General features: G+C 47.3%; 1 protein-coding gene across 4 annotated transcripts in view; it reads left to right on the top strand.

Moving 5' to 3' along the window:
• The window catches only part of TMCO3 (transmembrane and coiled-coil domains 3), a 62,450-nt gene that overhangs the window by 30,882 nt on the left and 12,234 nt on the right, over positions 1–19,334 (top strand). For all 4 annotated transcript variants that reach the window (XM_064361824.1, XM_021667899.2, XM_012470670.2 and 1 more), the window contains one exon: positions 7,965–8,082. In XM_064361824.1, the coding sequence (XP_064217894.1) occupies positions 7,965–8,082 (118 nt within the window). The remainder of the gene's footprint in view (positions 1–7,964; positions 8,083–19,334) is intronic.

The following is a 19,334-nucleotide window of genomic DNA, read 5'->3' as shown; positions in this document are numbered from 1 at the left end:
GTGGGTGGGGAGGGTCAGTGTATACAGACTCAGAGCCCAGGTGCTGGACTGGAGAGGGGCGGAGAGTGGATGGGGAGGGTCAGTGTATACAGACTCAGAGCCCAGGTGCTGGACTAGAGAGGGGCGGAGAGTGGATGGGGAGGGTCAGTGTATACAGACTCAGAGCCCAGGTGCTGGACTGGAGAGGGGTGGAGAGTGGATGGGGAGGGTCAGTGTATACAGACTCAGAGCCCAGGTGCTGGACTCGAGAGGGGCGGAGAGTGGATGGGGAGGGTCAGTGTATAGAGACTCAGAGCCCAGGTGCTGGACTGGAGAGGGGCGGAGAGTGGATGGGGAGGGTCAGTGTATACAGACTCAGAGCCCAGGTGCTGGACTGGAGAGGGGCGGAGAGTGGATGGGGAGGGTCAGTGTATACAGACTCAGAGCCCAGGTGCTGGACTGGAGAGGGGCGGAGAGTGGATGGGGAGGGTCAGTGTATACAGACTCAGAGCCCAGGTGCTGGACTGGAGAGGGGCGGAGAGTGGATGGGGAGGGTCAGTGTATACAGACTCAGAGCCCAGGTGCTGGACTGGAGAGGGGCAGAGAGTGGATGGGGAGGGTCAGTGTATACAGACTCAGAGCCCAGGTGCTGGACTGGAGAGGGGCGGAGAGTGGATGGGGAGGGTCAGTACATATACACTTGCAGCCCAGGTGCTGGACTGGAGAGGGAACCTGATATGTTTTCAGAACTCAACACCCAGAGGATAAAGGGAAATAAGCCCACCCAGGTATGTTATGTACTGCAGCAGAGCGTGAAGGGAAGTCTGAACTCTTGGCAGAAAAGACAGGTGGTCTAAGAAGGAACAGCATGTAAATGGGCTGACAGGACGCATCTCAGCAACCTCAGGTGGTGGAAGATAGCGGGTAGGTATCCCACACCCTTGGGAGACAAGTCACATGTGTCCAGCAACAGTACCATGGAAGAGTTGGGGGTGACATGCCGGTATTTCTGATGTGCGAAGACCCCAGAGCACCGCCCACCCTGCCGTTTCCACGGGGCCAGCACGGGCCCAGCAGAGGCAGAGCTGGGCGTGGAGACAGCAGGGAGACAGACGGTTCTAGAAGGTGATAAATTTAGTCAACTATGCCTGTTAGAAAAGGAAGTATTTGAGTTTGTGGTTTTGAAGGCCTGGCTAAAACTCTACATAGTAAGAAGATAGGAGGGTTGCATGTTTGGGAAGGAGTTGGACTCAAAGACTTGGACTTGGAGAGGAAATTTATAATTAAACCTGTTAAATGTGTGATAGCCCCACAGCCCATTTAGAAAATGTAAGAAATTTACAATTAAGCATGTTAAATGTGTAACAGAATTACAGCACATTTAGCAAATGTAATTTGAAAAAAAGCTTCAGGAATAAACTTCTCAAAAGAGAGCTGTGACTTTTGAGGATAAAGTCACAAATGGAGTGAATTTGTGTTCACAGAGTTCGTAAAAAGACCTATTCATAAAGATATAATTTCTGCTCAAATTTATAAGCTTATAGCTGTTCCAATAAAAAAATATGGCAGGGTTTTTCATGAAACTGAACAAACTGATCCGAAAACGTATGTGGGACCAAAAGGCCAGAACAGCCAAGATTACTTTGAGATGAGGAGCCCCCAGCAGCTGTCGGGACTGATGATGTCACCGTGGGTAGTGGAACCACAGGCTGAGATGGAGCTGGGCAGTGGGGCCCACAGCCCAGACGCTGCGGAGAAGCTGGAGATCAGCTCACCAGGAGTGGGAATTGGCTCTCCAAATGGAGGAAAATAAGATTAGCTTGGCTTTAAACTAGGAGAAGGAAATAGAAAATCTCTTTATCACCTTAGAGTAGAATTCCTTAAAATATAGCAGAATTCAGAAGACAAAATGCTGATACATGTGACACATTCAACTTCATAACTTTGTTTTTCATACTAACGTCACTGTGGGGAAAACTGTGTAACTCACTGAAAGGTGGGGTCTCGCTCTGTCGCCCAGGCTGGAGTGCGGTGGCGCGATCTCGGCTCACTGCAGCCTCCGCCTCCCGAGTTCAAGTGATTCTCCTGCCTCAGCCTTCTGAGTAGCTAGGACTACAGGCACGCGCCACCACGCCCAGCTAATTTTTGTACTTTTAGTAGAGACGGGGTTTTACCATCTTGTGATCTGCCCGCCTCAGCTTCCCAAAGGGCTGGGATTACAGGCATGAGCCACTGCACCTGGCTGAAAGGTTTGTTTTTTTTTTTAAATAAGCCACAGGCCAGAGGAAGACATTTCCCATAGTTGTTTATTGTTTGTTTGTTTAGAGCAAAGGATTAATATTCATAATGTTTTAAGAACGTCTGTAAATCCAAACCAAAAATTAACCTAATGGGAAAATAGGCAGAATATCTGAGTAAGTAACTTACTGGAGAAGAAACCTGAATGATGAGTAAACGTGCAGACAGGAGCCTCGCTAGTAATCGGGGTTGCAGGCTGAGGGGACTGAGATAGAGGCCATCCACATGAGCTTGCTGCCAAGCTGTTTTAGATCGGGTCTTGCCGTCACCCAGGCTGGAGCACAGTGGCTCTATCTTGGCTCACTGCAGCATCCTGAGTAGCTGGGACTACAGGTGTGTGCCACCATGCCTGGCTAAGTTTGTTATTTTTTTGTAGAGATGGGGTCTCTCTGTGTTACCCAGGCTGGTTTTGAAACCTGGCCTCAAGCAATCCTCCTGCCTCAGCCTTCCAAAGCGCTAGGACTGCAGGCATGAGCCACCACACCTGGCCCTGGGAAGCATTTTTAACCTGATGCACCCTTGGCAAGAATGTGGAGTTGCGAGATCTGAGCATTCTCCATGGGAATGTAAATTGGTTCAGCCACTCTGGAGAACAGTTTTACAGTCAGAAAATTCCATTTCTACAAACATAGCCTGGAAACTCTTTGCAGAGTATTATAATTCAAAACAGCATTTTTATTTTTTATTGTTATTTTTTTGAGACACAGTCTTACACCGTTGCCGGGGCTGGAGTGCAGTGGCACGATCTTGGCTCACTGCAACCTCCACCTCCCAGGTTCACACGATTCTCCTGCCTCAGCCTTCCGAGTAGCTGGGATTATAGGAGCCCGCCACCGAGCCCAGCTAGTTTTTTGTGTTTTTAGTAGAGACAGGATTTCACTATGCTGGTCAGACAGGTTTTGAACTCCTGACCTTGTGATCTGCCTGCCTCAGCCTCGCAAAGTGCTCAGGTTACAGGCGTGAGCCGCTGCGCCTGGCCGACAGCAGTATTTTTAATTGCAAAAAATTGATTAGCTGAATGTTCAGTAACATGCTGGACAGTTAAGGTGTATTCATACACTGGAATGCTGCGGAAGCTAATGTGAATTACTCCTGTAGTATAGAAGGAAAAATATAAGATGTAGAATACAACGTATTTATATAAAGTCTGAACTTTACATACATGCAAACTTTTACAGTAAAAGCCAGAAGTGTTTGAGAATGACAAATGTGTCAGGGTGCCCCTGCCAGAGACGGGGAAGGTGTGCGATCAGAGGGAGGCAGGCGGCAGCCGCTTGTGACATTTCTTTCAGAAGCTGGGTGATGGCTCTGGTCATTGATGACATGATGCTTTGTACCTTTTTTCTTAATCCAAAGTATTTTATAATAATTGTTTTTGAAACCAGGTAACCACTAAAAAGTGGAGAAGCAGTTTATAATTTCCAAATGCTACTGTTTTATTTCTATAGTTTTGTAGTAAGTTTTGAGACCAGGAAGTGTGAATCCTCCAACTAACTTTGTTTGACTATTTTGGCTGTTTGGGGTCACTTGAGATTCCGTATAAATTTTAGGATAGGTTTTTCTATTTCTTCTGAAAACATTGTTGGGATTCTGATGGGAATTGCATTGGATTTGTGGTTGTAATTTGGGTAGTATTGACATCTAAACAATATTAAGTCTCCTGGTCCATGAATACAAGATACCCTATTTAAGTGTGTCTTTCATTTCTTTTAGCAGCGCTTTGAAGTTTTTGGTGTGTAAGTGTTTTGCCTCCTTGGTTAACTTTGTCCTAAGTATTTTACTCTTTTTGACCTGTTGTAAATGGAATTGTTTTCTTAATCTCCTTTTCAGATTGTTCATTTTTAGTATATAGAAATGCAGCTGACCTGTGTGTGTTGATTTCGTGCCCTGCAACTTTGTGAGTTGGTTTATTCTAACAGAATTTTGTGTGTGAAATATTTAGGATTTTCTACATTTAAGATAACCCCATCTGCTTACAGGATCATTTAATTCTTTCTTTCCAATTTGGACACCAGCCTTATCTCTCAGAGAGGCACCCTGAGATGTGTGGTTAAGAGGATGTCTGGGGCTTCCCTCAGGAGGGTAGAGTGGAGGTTAGCATATGAAACAAGGTTATTCTACTTGATCGTGGAAACTGGATTATCTGTTCCTTGAGATCCACTGTATTTCTCTTTCTACTTTTGCATATGTTTGAAATTTTATTAGAAATTCCTATAGATGGCCAGGCACGGTGGTTCATGCCTGTAATCCTAGCACTTTGGGAGGCTGAGCCAGGCAGATCACATGAGGTCAGGAGTTCAAGACAATCCTGGTCAACATGGTGAAACCCTGTCTCTACTGAAAATACAAAAATTAGCCGGGCGTGGTGGTGTGTTCTGTAGTCCCAGCTACTCAGGAGTCTGAGGCATGATAATTTCTTGAAGCTTGGAGGTGGAGGTTCTAGTGAATCGAGTTCACGCCACTGCACTCCAGCCTGGGCCACAGAGTGAGACTCCATCTCAAAAAAAAGAAGAAGAAGAAAAAGAAATTCCTGTATAGCCCAGACTTAAGACTGTACCACCAGAGCTTAAAGGTATCAACTTTGACCACACCAGAAGCCTCAGTCTTATGTGGATTTTGGTCAAAATTCTCCTTTTTATTTCTCAAGATATCTAGCCAGTTCATGTGATACTGGGGCCTAAACCCTCCAAAGGGCCCAGTAAATGTGTAATTCCACTCTGCCTTGCCTGTGCTGAAAACTCACAGAGGAACAGAGGAGGCAGGCAGCTGGAGGCCTGAATGGCAGCTGGATCATGAAGAAGGTGTGGGTTGCATACCTGGCAGTGATGAGCTTCTTAGGCCTCATGCTTAACCTCGGAGCAAGACTCTCACCACCCAGCCACATGCCACTGGCATCCAGAGGCCTCTGTGGGCAGGGTCTGCCCTGTGGAACTTAGGTCTGCGAGAGAGACTCAAGACCAGGAGCCGTGGCTGGCTGCTTTACCAAAGGAAGAGGGGCTCTATCCATTCCCAGGAAGAGGGCTCTTGTCTCTCTGGGCGTGAAGTAGGTGGGACCAGGCAAGAGGCCAGGAGTGGCAAGGAGACATTCCCTTCTTGTGAAAATGCAAGCGAGGGGAAAAGAGGTTTCCCCAACAACGTGCTAGAATATTCATGCAGCAATTTTTATACTCGTGGTAAATGGAATTCCTGAATGTCCGTCAAGAGATGAATGGATAAATTGTGGTCTGCTGTGCCACAGTTTTAAAAATGAATCAGAGCTTTGTGCAGCAGCATGGATGGTTTTCAGATATAGTCGTGGTCAAAGACAGCAAGTTGCAGAAATGTTGATTCTGTGAAGTTTAATATGAGAAAATAATGAACCCAGCATTGTTTCCAAGTCTATAATGTTACATTAAGCAGAAGTGCATTCAAGGGATGATGACCTTTAAGAATAAGGTCAGGTGGGGAGTGTGGGTGGAGGAAAGGGTCCCAGCGGCAAGAGGTGTACAGAGCTCCTTGGTGGCACTCTTAGGACTTTATTTCTTTAAAAATTGGAAGCAAATGTGTCACAGGTTTAAACGTCAGCAAAATTCCTTAGTGGGTATGTGAGCATTTGATATACTCCTTGTTTTCTGTATATTTAAACTTTAATAAAAGGAATGGAAAAGAGGAAAAAATTAAAATGGTTGTAGTAATAAGCACAAAAAAAGTGCAAATTTCAGAAAGATGACAGTAGTAAAAGTGTTGAGAAGTTAGAGAAGCTGCACTGTTTCAGGGAGTGATCATCTCCCTCTCACCTGATTGCACCGCTGGAGTTTGGTACCCATCCCGGCTCCGAGCACTTGCCTGCAGCCCCGTGAACTCCCCGCGAGCAAGGCCCTGTGGGTGTGGACTTGGGCTTCTGCACAGGGACTGTGGTGAACACCTACCTGGTCTCTGCAGAGTCTGTGGTGCATGGTCTAGCGGATGACAGTTGAATGCCTGTTGATTTAAGCCAGTTCACTATGACTGGTGCAAAGGAAGAGAACAAAATATTTAAAACATTTACAAAATGCTGGCAGTAATGTCATCAAAGGCTATGTCTGAAAGGTGAGATGTAGTGAGAGATTTTGTTTTTTTTAAGTAGAAGGGGTGCAGGTGTGAATGTGTTATCTGCAGAAGATGGGGGGTAGCTCAGCTCCTTCACACGCTACAGACTCTCATCTCGCAGTCGCCCTCCCATCTTGCAAAGGCTGCGAGATGGAGGGAGGTGCGGCGATCACGAGCCCAGCAAGCCTTGTGGTGAACATCACCAATTTGTGAAGCGTCTGCACAGACAATTTATTATCTCTGAATCATGTAACCCTAAAAGGCACAAAGCTGTAGCCACAACAGCTAACGTGATCATCTGTTCAGACTGTTTTAAAATTCTAGGCCAAGACACTTTGTTCACCGAAAATTTAATTTTGTATAATAAGTAAATCAAGCCTTCTAAAATGATTACCTGAACTTCTGTCCAGAAAGAGATTTTTGCTGGCATGGAGGGGGTTTTGTGTGGTTCTGCTACTTTTTAAAAATAAGCCTTTTCTATCAGATTGGTCTTTAAAAATCTGTTAATAGCAGCAGCTTTATTATTGTTATTATTATTTCTTTTGTTTTAGACGAAGTCTCGCTCTTGTCGCCTACCCTGGAGTGCAATGGCGCGGTCTCGGCTCATTGCAGCCTCTACCTCCTGGGATGAAGCAATTCTGCTCCAGCCTCCCAAGTAGCTGGGATCATAGGTGCCCACCACTACACCTGGCTCATTTTTTGTGTTTTTAGTAGACGTGGAGTTTCACCATGTCGGTCAGTCTCTAACTCCTGACCTTAGGTGATCCACCCACCTCAGCCTCCCAAAGTGGGCCACCATACCTGGCTGCTTTTCGTTTGTTTGTTTGTTTGTTTGTTTGTTTGAAGACAAAATATCTTGTTTGGGGTGAGGTTGGGGAATGACAATTTAATTTTTAGAAGCATATTTACTAGAGTTCATAGCCAGAACTGTGTGTTGAAAATGGGGATCTTTGGAGGCGTGTGCAAGTTACTGAATTCACGAAAAGCGTTTCATCATTTTCTTTTCTTCTTTCCAGAGTTGTTACTTAGTCTCTTCAGCTAGGCATGCCTACTGCTGTTCTGCCCTCATGAGCTAGTGTTTGTCTACCGAGCCTGCTTGGTCTCACAGCGAAGGCTCATTCCGTGTGGTGGCTTGGGTGGGTCCGCACATTTGGACACCACATCTGTGTTCGTCACACAGAGGAGGCTTATTCTGTGCAGTGGCTTGGGTGGGTCTGCACGTGTGGAACACACCACATGACCAGAGGAGCCTGAGTCAGGCCTTCTGCAGTAGCTCAGGGAAGTTATCCAGGTAAGAAGCGAAGGCTTCTTCGTGTGTTTCTGGGACGCAGTGAAGTTGGTGTGATTATCTGTCATCTTGTTTTTGTCATGAGGTTTTTCGATAACTATATAAATAACGGGAGTAGGAGAAGTAAGGTGTTTTGGTGACTCGCTTTACAAGATTTTTAATCTTAAAATCCCTCAGTATTTGTTCTCAAAGAGATTTTAAAGTCTATTCTTGAAAATGTAAAGTGCCCAAATCGTTTATTTTGGAAGTGTGCACAATGGCAGTATTTTGATTTCGGCTACTTTGAGTTGCTATAGACCTGTCTTCAATGCCTTTCCCCCCACCACTGCAGGCGACATTGACTACAGCACGGTGCTCCTCGGCATGCTGGTGACGCAGGACGTGCAGCTCGGGCTCTTCATGGCTGTCATGCCGACCCTCATACAGGCGGGCACCAGCGCGTCTTCTAGGTAAATGCTTTGTGGACACAATGTGCCTTTCTAGTTTAAAATCCATGTAAAAACACTACTTTATACCTTTTCCAGAGAGATGTTCTGAACTCACACGGCTCAGGCTTCTGAGCGCAGACCCCGGAGCGGCACTGCCTTGCTCACTGCTTGGCTCTGCGCTTAGCTGCTCCTCACCCTGAGCGGGTGACTTATCCTCACTGTTCCTCAGTCTTGTCTTCCATCAAGTGTAGGAGGGCAGTAGTGCCCACCAATGGAGTAGTCAGAACTGAGTGAGGTCAGATACGAACATGTTTAGAACAATGCCTGGAACATCGTAATCGATGTGGGTGGGAGGGGTCTGTATGCTTGTGTGTGTGTGTGTGGGGAGGGAGTATCTGTGTGTGTAGGTGGGGTATATCTGTATGCTTACAGGCTGTGTGTGTGACGTGTATTCATGTATATCTGCATATATTTGTGATGTGCCTGTGGGGGGGCATGTGTAGTGTGTGTTGTGTAGCATGTCTGTGGAGGGTATCCGTGTGTGTATGTGGGTGTATCCGTGTGTGTGCACGTGTGTCTGTGCGTCTGTGCACGCATGTGTGCCATGTATACATGTATATCGATGCCTGTGTGGCGGTGGGGGCATGTGTCTACATTTGTGGAGGGGTTGTGTGTGTGTCCTGTTGTCTGTGGGGGTATCTGCGTGTGTATGTGGGGGGTATCTGTGTGTGTGCATGTGTGGTGTGTGTGTGTATATGAGAGCGATCATTGTGTAGTTGTCATTGTTGCTGTCATCATCATTACCATTCCCCTGATCCTTCTGTTCATTCTCCCAACATAGTATCGCCAAACGTCACCTGCACTTGGTTGGGTTCATATGGAGAGAGACGCCAAATGGGAAGAATTAATTTATCCAGAAAGTTGTAGGTCATGCCGCATATACAAGTACATTCCAAGAATCTCAGCCATAAAATAAGTCCAGTTGCAAAGTCTAGGATGCCTCTGAACCTTAGAGGACTGTGAGCTGGAGTTGGTTTCAAGCCAGTACCCTGTACTTTACGTATGTGAATATTGTGCTTTGGATCTGATCTCGAGGCTGCCTTCATTACGTTTATTATGACAGTGAGTACAACGGGTCAAAACTTAGGAGGCATTTTTCAAACTTCTTTTGGAATCGGATTAAAGTACCAGGACGTGTCTCGTGCTTTATTTCTTCCTTTCTAACCTGTATGCTTTTGGGTTTTTTCTTGCCTTATTGCACTGGCTGGAATGTCCAGTACTTTGTTGAAAAGGATTGTGTGAAAGGACATCTCTGCCTTGCTCTTGACCTCTGGGGAAAGCGTCAGTCTCTCACCATTAAGCATGATGATACCGTCAGTTTATTGTAGACTCTGTTTGTCAAGCTGAGGAAATTCCCATCTACTCCTGCTTTGCTGAGAGCTGTTATGATGAATGGGTGCTGCATTCTGCCAGTTGCTTTTTGTGTACCAATTGATGTGATTATGTAACCTTTCTTTTTTAGTTAGATGGCATAATGGATAACATCGATTTTTGAAAGTTGAACCAGCCTTACATACCTGGGATGTTCCCACTTGGTCTAGGGATACAATTATTTTTATCCATTGCTGCCTTCAGTTTGCTAATTTATTGAAGATTTTGGGGTCTCAGTTCATGAGAGATATTGGTGTGTAGTTTTCTCCCTTTTTTTTGGATGCTCTTTGGGTTTTGGTATTAAGAGTCATACTAGGTTCACAAAATGTTTTGAGAATTTTTTTTTTTTTTTTCTGGAAAACATTGTATAAAATTGTCAATTCTTCCTTAATATTTGGTAGAATTCTCCAGTAAAATCCTCTGTGTTATGAGATTTTTGGGGGGAGTTTTCTTTTCTTTTCTTTTTTTGAAACAGAGTTTTGTTTCACTCTTCTTGCCCAGGCTGGAGTGCAGTGGCTCAATCTCAGCTCATCGCATTCTCCGCCTCCTGGGTTCAAGCGATTCTCCTGCCTCAGCCTCCCGAGTAGCTGGGATTACAGGTGAGGCACTACACCCGGCTTATTTTTGTATTCGTTAGTAGAGATGGGGTTTCACCATGTTCATCAGGCTGGTCTCGAACTATTGACCTCATGATCCACTTGCCTCGGCCTCCCAAAGTGCTGGGATTACAGGCATGAGCCACTGCACCTGGTCTTTTTTTTTTTTTTTTTTGAGACAGAGTTTCACTCTTGTCACCTAGGCTAGAGTGCAGTGGCACAATCTCGGCTGACTGTAGCCTCCGCCTCCCTGGTTCAAGTGATTCTTCCGCCTCAGCCTCCTGAATAGCTGAGATTACAGGCGCCCGCCACCGCACCCCGCTAATTTTTGTATTTTTAGTAGAGTCAGGGTTTCTCCTTGTTGGTCAGGCTGGTCTCAAACTCCTGACCTCAGGTGATCTGCCCACCTGGCCTCCGAAAGTGCTGGGATTACAGGTATGAGCCACCACGCCCGGCCTTGTTCCTTGTTTTCTTGATTTTCTTTATTTTGTTGTTCTCAATTTTATTAGTGTCTACCCTCACCTTCCTTCTTGCTTTGAGTCCATTTTGCTCTTCTTTGTCTAGGTTCTTATGGTATGAACTTAGGTTGTTGATTTTAAACTTTTCGTCTTTTCTACTGTCAGCATTTAGTGCTATAAATTTCCCTCTCAGCACTGTTGTATCTGCATCTGGTATTTTGATATGTTGTGTTTTTATTTTCATTTTGTTAATGAGTTTTTTAAATTTCCTTGGATACTTCTTTGACTCACGGATCGTTTAGAAGTGTTGCTTAGTTTCCAGCCACCTGGAGACTTTCCTGAGGCCTGTCTGTTACTGATTTCTAGTTTGAGTCCACTGTGGTCCGAGAACGTTTTGTGCGATTTCAGTTCTTTGAATTTGGTTGAGGTTTGTTTTATGGCCAGTGATGCCGTCTGTGGTAAATGCCCCGAAGTCACTCGGGAGGAAAAGCAGCGTACTCTGCCGTTGTTGAGTGGAGTAGTTGACAAACGTCAGTTAAGTCCTGTTGCTTCGCTGCACTGCTCGGTGCTCCGGCTGTCGTGTTTCAGCCGTCGAGGGAGATGGCGTTGAAGTCCCTTGTCGTAACTGGGCATTTGTTTCTCCTTTGAGTTCTATCAGCTTTTGCTCTGTGTACTTTGGGGCTCTTTTGTTGGGTACATACACATTTGGGAACATTTTGTCTTCCTGGTGGATTGTTCTTGTTATCATTATGTAACACTTCTTTTTGCTGTTGTTTTTCGAGAGGATACTCTTGCTCTGTTGCCCAGGCTGGAGTGCGGTGGCGTGGTCTCAGCTCTCTGCCCCCTGGGTCCTAGCGATTCTCATGCCTCAGCCTCCTGAATAGCTAGGATTACAGGTGTATGCCACCACACCTGGCTAATTTTTGTATTTTTTAGGAGAGATAAGGCTTCACCATGTTGGCCTGGCCAGTCTCGAACTCCTGGTCTCAAGTGGTCTTCCCGCCTCAGCCTCCCACTGTGCCTAGCTATATTTCTTTCATTTCTAGTAATTTTTCTTGCCTTGTAATTCACTTTATCTGATATTAATATAGTCCCTTTTGGCTTTTTTTCTTTTTTCGGTCAGTGTCTGTAATAGTGTATCCTTTTCTTACTTTTTTTTTTTTTTGAGACAGAGTTTCGCTCTTGTTACCCAGGCTGGAGTGCAGTGGCACGATCTCGGCTCACCGCAACCTCCGCCTCCTGGGTTCAGGCAATTCTCCTGCCTCAGCCTCCCAAGTAGCTGGGATTACAGGCACGCGCCACCACGCCCAGCTAATTTTTGTATTTTTAGTAGAGTTGGGGTTTCACCATGTTGACCGGGATGGTCTCGATCTCTTGACCTCGTGATCCACCCGCCTCGGCCTCCCAAAGTGCTGGGATTACAGGCGTGAGCCACCGCGCCCGGCCTCCTTTTCTTACTTTTACTTGCAACCTAGTTATATGCCCTTGTGTTTGAAGTGAGTTTCTTGTAGAGAACACATCGTTGGATGACTGTTTTAATCCACTCAGCCAGTCTCTGTATTTTAATCGGTATGTTTAGGCCATTTACACGTCAGGTGAATATTGATGTGTTGGGACTGAAGTCTGTATTTTATTCGTTTTTTTGTCTCTTGATACCCTTTGTCTTACATCCCTATGCGTTACCTGCGTGTTTTCAGGAACTCGTTTAGACTGACATATTAAGTTGTCAGTGTGTTGCTCTGTGAGGTTTTCTTGGCCGCTCTGGGTGTTACGTAACTTATCACCGTTGGCTGGAATCCACGTTTTGCCACTTCATAGGAAACGTAGAAGCCTTATTTCCACTTAGCTCCCTCCTCCTCCCCACGTGTTCAGTAGTCATGCACTGCGTATTGGTCAGTGATGGCCCCTGTACAGCAGGGGGCCCGTAGGATTCTATGGACCTGAACAGTGCCCGGTGCCTCGTGAAGCTGCAGCTGCCGTAATGCCGCAGGGCAGGGTCACGCCCTTGTGCTTGTGCTGGTGCTGGTGTGAACAGACCTGCTGCACGGCCGGTCAAGCCAAAGTCTCACGCACCCAGTTAGGTACCGTACAGAATACTCGGTAACGGTAGCAAGTCACTGTGTTAGTGGTTCCTGCGTTTACTGTACTATACCTTGTTATCATTAACTTAGAGTGCACTCCTTCCGCTCACAAAGAAAAGAGCTGTCAAACCGCCTCAGGGAGGCTCTTCAGGAGCTATTCTAGAACAGGCATTGTCATCAGAGGAGAGGACAGCTCTGTGCCTGTTATTCCCCCGAAGACCTTCCAGTGGAACAAGATGTGGAGTTGGAAGGCAGTGATATTGATGATCCTGACCCTATGTGGATTTAGGCTAAAGTTTGTGTCTTGGTTTTTAACAAAAAAGTTTAAAAAGTAAAAAAAAAAAAAAAAAGAAAAAAACAATATAAAGAAATAAAATACGTTTGTACAGCTGTGCAATGTTTGTGTTTTAAGTATCATTACAAGAGCGTCAAAAAGTGTTTAAAAACCTTAAAGTTTATAAAGTAAAAATGTTACAGTGAGGTAAGGTTAATATTGAAGAAGGAAAAACATTTTTAATAAACGTAGTATAGTGGGCCTGGTACGGTGGCTCACACCTGTAATCCCAGCCCTGTGGGAGGCCACGGCAAAGGATTGCCTGAGCTCAGGAGTTCAAGACCAGCCTGGGCAACATAGCAAGAACTTGTCTCTACCAAAAATAAAAATAAAAAAAGAAACTTAGCCAGGCGTGGTGGCGTACACTTGTAGTCCCAGCTACCCGGGAGGCTGAGGCAGTAGGATCGCTTGAGCCTGGGAGGTAAAGGCTGCAGTGAGCTGTGATCATGCTGCTGTTCTCCAGCCTCAGCAGCAGAGCGAGACACTGTCAATTTCGTGTAGCCTGAGCGTGCAGTGTCTGTGACGTCCCCAGTGCTGCACAGTAGTGTCCGAGGCCTTCACATGCACTTACTCTACTAGGGCTGTGCCATTTGTATCTTTTTTACTGTATTTTTAGTGTCTATTTTCTGTGTTTAGATATACAAGTACTTATCATCGTGTATTCAGTACAGTCACGTGCTGTGCAGGTTTATAGCCCAGGAGCAAGAGGCTGTACCACACGGCCTAGGTGTGTGTCTGGTTGTGTAAGTGCACACTGGGATGTCTGCAAAACGATGAGATGGTCTCCCGACGCATTTCTCAGAATGTATCCCCATTGTGAAGTGACGTATGACTGTATAATTGTTGTCTTTTCTCTACTTTTATGGAATACCACATCAGATGGTGTTATAATTCTAAGTTCAGACATCAAATAGAATGTTTTTAACTCAGGAGGAAAAGGATAATCTATTCTGCTCACACCTCTTTTTACCCATTCTGATGTTCTTTTCCTTCTGCTGTTCCGAGCTATGCTCTGTAATCATTTCCTCTCTGTGTAGAGAACTTTCTTTGGTCATTCTTTTATAGTTAACCTGCTGGCCACAAATTCTCTGTTTTTCTTCATCTGGAAATGCCTTTGTCCCCACTTCGTGCCTAGGGCACCTCACAGGACGTGGATTTCCACGTGGTGGCGCTCCTCCTCCAGTGCCTGGGAAGCGCGTCCCTTCTCCTGGCTTCCGTGTTCCGCCTGCGAAACTCACTGCCATTTAGACTTATGCTTCTCTCTAAGGGCTGTGAGGGCTTTCTCTCTGGCAGCTTTCACGGTTTTGCTGTCTTTAGTTTTCAGAAATTCTATTACTGTGCGTCCTGCAGCAGACTCCTGTGGGTCTGCTCTGTGTGGATTCACTCGGCTCTGCTCTCCGTAGGTTACCATCTCTTCCTAACAGGAAGTTCTCAGCCAGCGTTTCCTCACGTCGTTTTTCAGTCTGCTTGCTCTCTCCTCCTGGCTTTGCAGAAACTTAGAAATTGCTCTTTTGTTATGATCCTGTGGGTCTCTGAGGCCTGATGGTCCTCGGTTCGTTCCTCTCTGTTCAGGCAGATGAATTCTGTCTCTGTCCTGGGTCACCGGTTCTGCCTCTCGTGTCCACTCTGTCACCTAGCCCATCCCCAGAGACTTTTTATTATGACTGTATTTTTTTAGTTGTGTAATTTCCACTTCCTTCTTTTATGTAACGTCGTTTCTTTGCCGAGGCTGTTTTTTGTTTGTCCACAGTGTTTGTGGCTTTTTGGAGGGTTTTAATCGTGGCTACTTCAGCGTCCTTGCCCTGTAATACCAGCATTGATTCGTCTGGATGTGAAGTCCCGCACTCATCTTTTCTCCTTCGAGTTGTGCTTTTCCCGATTCTTAATACGATGATCAACTTTGTGTGTGTCTTGGGTGGTCTGTGTTTTATTAGGAGGCTTTAAACCAGCAGCTGCCCCGTGGAGGGCAGTATGAGGCCTGGCCGGGGTGTTCTGCTTCCTGCCAGGCCCCAGCCCTGCCCCTTCCCGAGCGGCTCACAGGCGCTTCCTCATGGCAGACGGTGGGGTGGAAGAAGTTTTTAGATCTTTTAACTTTTGCCAGATCTTAAATCTTCTCTGCTGTTGCTAGCTCAGCCAGGCAGGCAGGAAAAGAGGAGGAAGGAACGGCTTTTTACCTGAGTTTTCCAGTGGCTCAGCCCAGGCTAGAGCTCCAGCTTGGCCATGCTCTGGCCATGCAAGCCTTGGCAGCTTTCTGTGAATTGGGGAGGACGTGGGAACGGTGCCTACCTGGTGGGCCATGGGAAGACTGAAAGAGAAAACCAGGCAGGGCACCCACTGCAGCCACTGGCGGAAGCAGCGGTTCAAGTTTCTTCGCTACGGGTCCTTGTGATTGCTATTTTCCTTCAATCCAGATGTCTTTAAATATCAGAAAAGTCACCCTTCTAGTCCCAGCCTCAAAATCAAAACCAGTTCTTATTCCTTCTGGCTACAATGTTCAACATAAGTGGAAAAAAAAAAAAATGGACGATAGAAGAGTTGTATGCTAGCTGGAGAAGACTTCTATTTAAGAGGTCTGAGGCCGGGCACGGTGGCTCCCAGCACTTTGGGAGGCCAAAACAGGCAGATCACACAGTCAGGAGTTCGAGACCAGCCTGGCCAACATGGTGAAACCCCGTCTCTGCTAAAAATAAAAATAAAAAAATTAGCCAGGCATGTTTCTTGCAGGTAAATAACGAGGAGTGACCCAGCTGTTCATTAGTCAGTATTTACCTGCAAGAAACAAAAATACACATCCACATAGAGACCAGTACACAGTGGTGATGGGGTGCAATGGTGTGAACGCACGTGATGCCACAGGGCCACACACTCAAAAACGGTTAACATGGTACATTTTATGAGTATTACACCACAATGAAAAACTTGTACGTGAATGTTCAAGCAGCATTATTCATATAGTTAAAAAGGATTAAGAACTCAAATATCAATTAGATAACAAGTAGATATTCAAAACATACTGTTTCTCAGCAAAAGAATATTATCCAGCTGTAATAGGGAATGAACAGAGATTCATCCTAAGCATGGATGGACCTGAAAACACAGCGCCTGTGAAAGGACCAGACGCAAAGGCCACACACTGTGATTCCATTCACACAAACAGCCAGACCAGGCCAGTCCTAGAGACAGAATGAATTACTGGTTGGCAGAGGCTGGGAGACTGGGGGAGACGGGGAGTGAGTGCTGATGGGTACAGGGTTTCTTTGTGGGGTGATGAAAACATTCTAACGTGGATTGTGGTGATAGTTGTGTAACTTTGTGAATGTGCTGGAAAGCATTGAATTAGACACCTGAAATGGGTAAGTGTACGCTAAATGAATCATATATCAAAGCTGTTAAAATATACACAATATGTTAATTAGACATAGAACATGAATAGACAGGCTAGAAATATATACATAACGAGGTGTTAATGACTTTCTATTGTAGACGCGTAGATTTGCAAATTTTTCTACTGTATACACTTCTCTATAATTTAGGAAACCTTTTAAAGTATCAAAGAAATAAAATTAGTTGTAACATGATAGAGTCCGCTTCCTTCTAAGTTTTATTCAGAATTGACCTTCATCATTCCTAGATGAAAGAACAAAGTCCTCTCAGAATACTTCGCAGGTAAAGAACAAACACAGGAGGCTGTACAAGAACCGGAGAAGCGCGTTTATGCACATGTGAATGACAGGGTTATGTTTCTTGTTTTATAAGGTCTCTTACACGTTAATAAGAAGAAATATTAATAGCTCAGTTGAAAACAGGTCAGCAGCAAGAGCAGCTGCTACAGACGAGTGAAGTGGAGAACACCTACCCTCACGCCAGAAAAGAGTCCAGCTCCGCCTGCCCATCAGGCTGGGCACCATTAGAAGTTGGGTGGTACCCAGGTTGAGAAGCGGGGGGTCTTGGGGGTCATTGTTGGCATGGGAATTGGAACAGCCTCCTGGCAGCCCACCAGACAGCACCTGTCATAGTGGTGGGTGCCTGGCTCCGTTAGCACCCACTGCCACCGTCAGACCCACAGGCTCCTCGGTCACCGCAGTACACAAGAACCAGGATGGCGTGGAGTCCGTGTGAGAACCGGGACGGCCCTTGCATCTGGCTGAGTAAATGATGGTGCACCCTGTGAAGGGGCCCTTCCTCACCTGTCAGCGGGTCAGGCGTGTGCTGTTGGGAAGCTTGTCCGGATACACTAAGGGGACTGGCAGAACGGCCGTGGACATGGTGTGGCCCTGTGTGCAGATGAAGAGCACACACGTGTGGACCTGCAGGTGGCATAGCGGCGAACAGGAGTGCGAGAAACTCGCCAGGTGGTTGTCTTCAAAGGTCAGAGTTGAGCACACTTCTGATTGGTGTCTTTCTGAGCCTTAGGACATTCTGTCCTCATCACTGCATTTAATGGACACTGTGGGAGTCTTCTGGGATTTAAAGCTAAATCCAAGCCCTGGGGATGGTGGCCGCAGGAGTTTGTGTAGCCGTTAGGGGCCAGATACCTGGGTCGTCCCCAGCTCTGCACTGGGCGCGTGGCCTGGAGCAGATCACCTGGTCTCTGCCCCGTTCTCATCTGTGATGTAGCAGTGGGGATTGTGCAGTTCTTACCAGGCTGCCGTAAGAGGTGCCCACACTGCTCTAGGGGCTCAGGATGCAGGGGTGAGCTCAGCAGAGGACATTCCCCCCTTGGGGAGCTGCTGTTGTAGGAGACGTAATGAATGAATAATGAATAAATGAATGGCAGATAAGATGTCCACGGCAGGAAACCACCCTGCAAATGATTCAAACAGGATGACGAGCTGGTGGGCAGCAGTGAGCCTCCAGGCTGGCCCGGGCTCTCCCTTTGGTGACATGGTTAGAATTTGAGGAACACAGCTGAGTGTTGGGAGAAGAGTCAGGTGGGGACCTCCCAGCCAAGGGGCTCTGTGGCCCGTGCGGGTGGGCTGCTTGCTGGGCTGGGGCAGTGAAAGGGCACAGCAGGGCACAGAAGCCTGGGTTCCATCCCAGCGTCCAGGAGCTGATTGAGGTTCACAATGAGCTGTTCTGCCTTCTGTGTGGGGAGCAGATGGGTGAGGAGGCGGCCACTGAGCTGCGGGGGCAGGGGTGGCAGCCCAGACAGGGACCGCAGTGTTGGGCCCAAGGCCAGATGTGGGCTGGGCAGTGTGGGGGAGCTGTCAAATGCGGCAGTCCTGGCCTGCTTGGCTGTGAGTCCATCTCTGCCTTCCAGGGCTGCAGAAAGGGGCCTCCCTCCGAGACTGGAGACTGCAGACTGCAGACATGGGTCCTGCAGTGAGCTCCGGAGAACGCTCCCTCCTTCCCTCTCTCCTAGGTCACAGGCACAGGCCCTGCAGTGAGCTCCAGAGAACGCTCCCTCCCTCCCTCCCTCCTAGGTCACAGGCGCGGGCCCTGCAGTGAGCTCCAGAGAACGCTCCCTCCCTCCCTCCCTCCTAGGTCACAGGCGCAGGCCCTGCAGTGAGCTCCGGAGAACGCTCCCTCCCTCCCTCCCTCCTAGGTCACAGGCGCGGGCCCTGCAGTGAGCTCTGAATGGCGCTCCCTCCCTCCCTCCCTCCTAGGTCACAGGCGCGGGCCCTGCAGTGAGCTCTGAATGGCGCTCCCTCCCTCCCTCCCTCCTAGGTCACAGGCGCGGGCCCTGCAGTGAGCTCTGAATGGCGCTCCCTCCCTCCCTCCCTCCTAGGTCACAGGCGCGGGCCCTGCAGTGAGCTCTGAATGGCGCTCCCTCCCTCCCTCCCTCCTAGGTCACAGGCGCGGGCCCTGCAGTGAGTTCTGAATGGCGCTCCCTCCCTCCCTCCCTCCTAGGTCACAGGCGCGGGCCCTGCAGTGAGTTCTGAATGGCGCTCCATCACATTTGCCTCTGTGGCTGCTGTTGATCCCTTCATTCCATTCCTCTCTGCTTCAAGCCTAGCTCTGCTCTGAATCCCCCAAGGAATCTGGCAGTTTGAGATTTGCATTTCCAGCGCTTCTGCTTTAAGCCTGACTGCAGAGGCTGACACCCTTGGGAATCATAGGTTTCTTCCGTGGAGGAAACTTTTACCAGAACTGTGGCCTGACTGGTGGAAGGCTGGAGTAAAATATAGGTTTGTGAAGACTATGGATAGTGGTGTCTTTCCTGGTGATCTGTTCCGAGATCTGGGTAGTATATTCTAGAAAGAACATAGTAGAGAATCACTCTGTCTGAATCACGGACTTCAGAGCTGGCTGCATTGGGAGAGCCTTGCTGATGCTCACTGGAGTTCATACATCAGGTCCGGTGGGACAGAGCGTGCCATTGCCTGACGGACACTCTCACGTGCAGCTGAAGCCTGACGAAGAACTTTATTTC

The sequence above is a fragment of the Aotus nancymaae genome, unplaced genomic scaffold (assembly GCF_030222135.1).
Source record: "Aotus nancymaae isolate 86718 unplaced genomic scaffold, 86718_ANA_hifiasm-v0.15.2.pri h1tg000044l, whole genome shotgun sequence".
Classification (NCBI taxonomy): domain Eukaryota; kingdom Metazoa; phylum Chordata; class Mammalia; order Primates; family Aotidae; genus Aotus; species Aotus nancymaae.
This window is presented reverse-complemented; position numbering and strand designations above follow the sequence as displayed.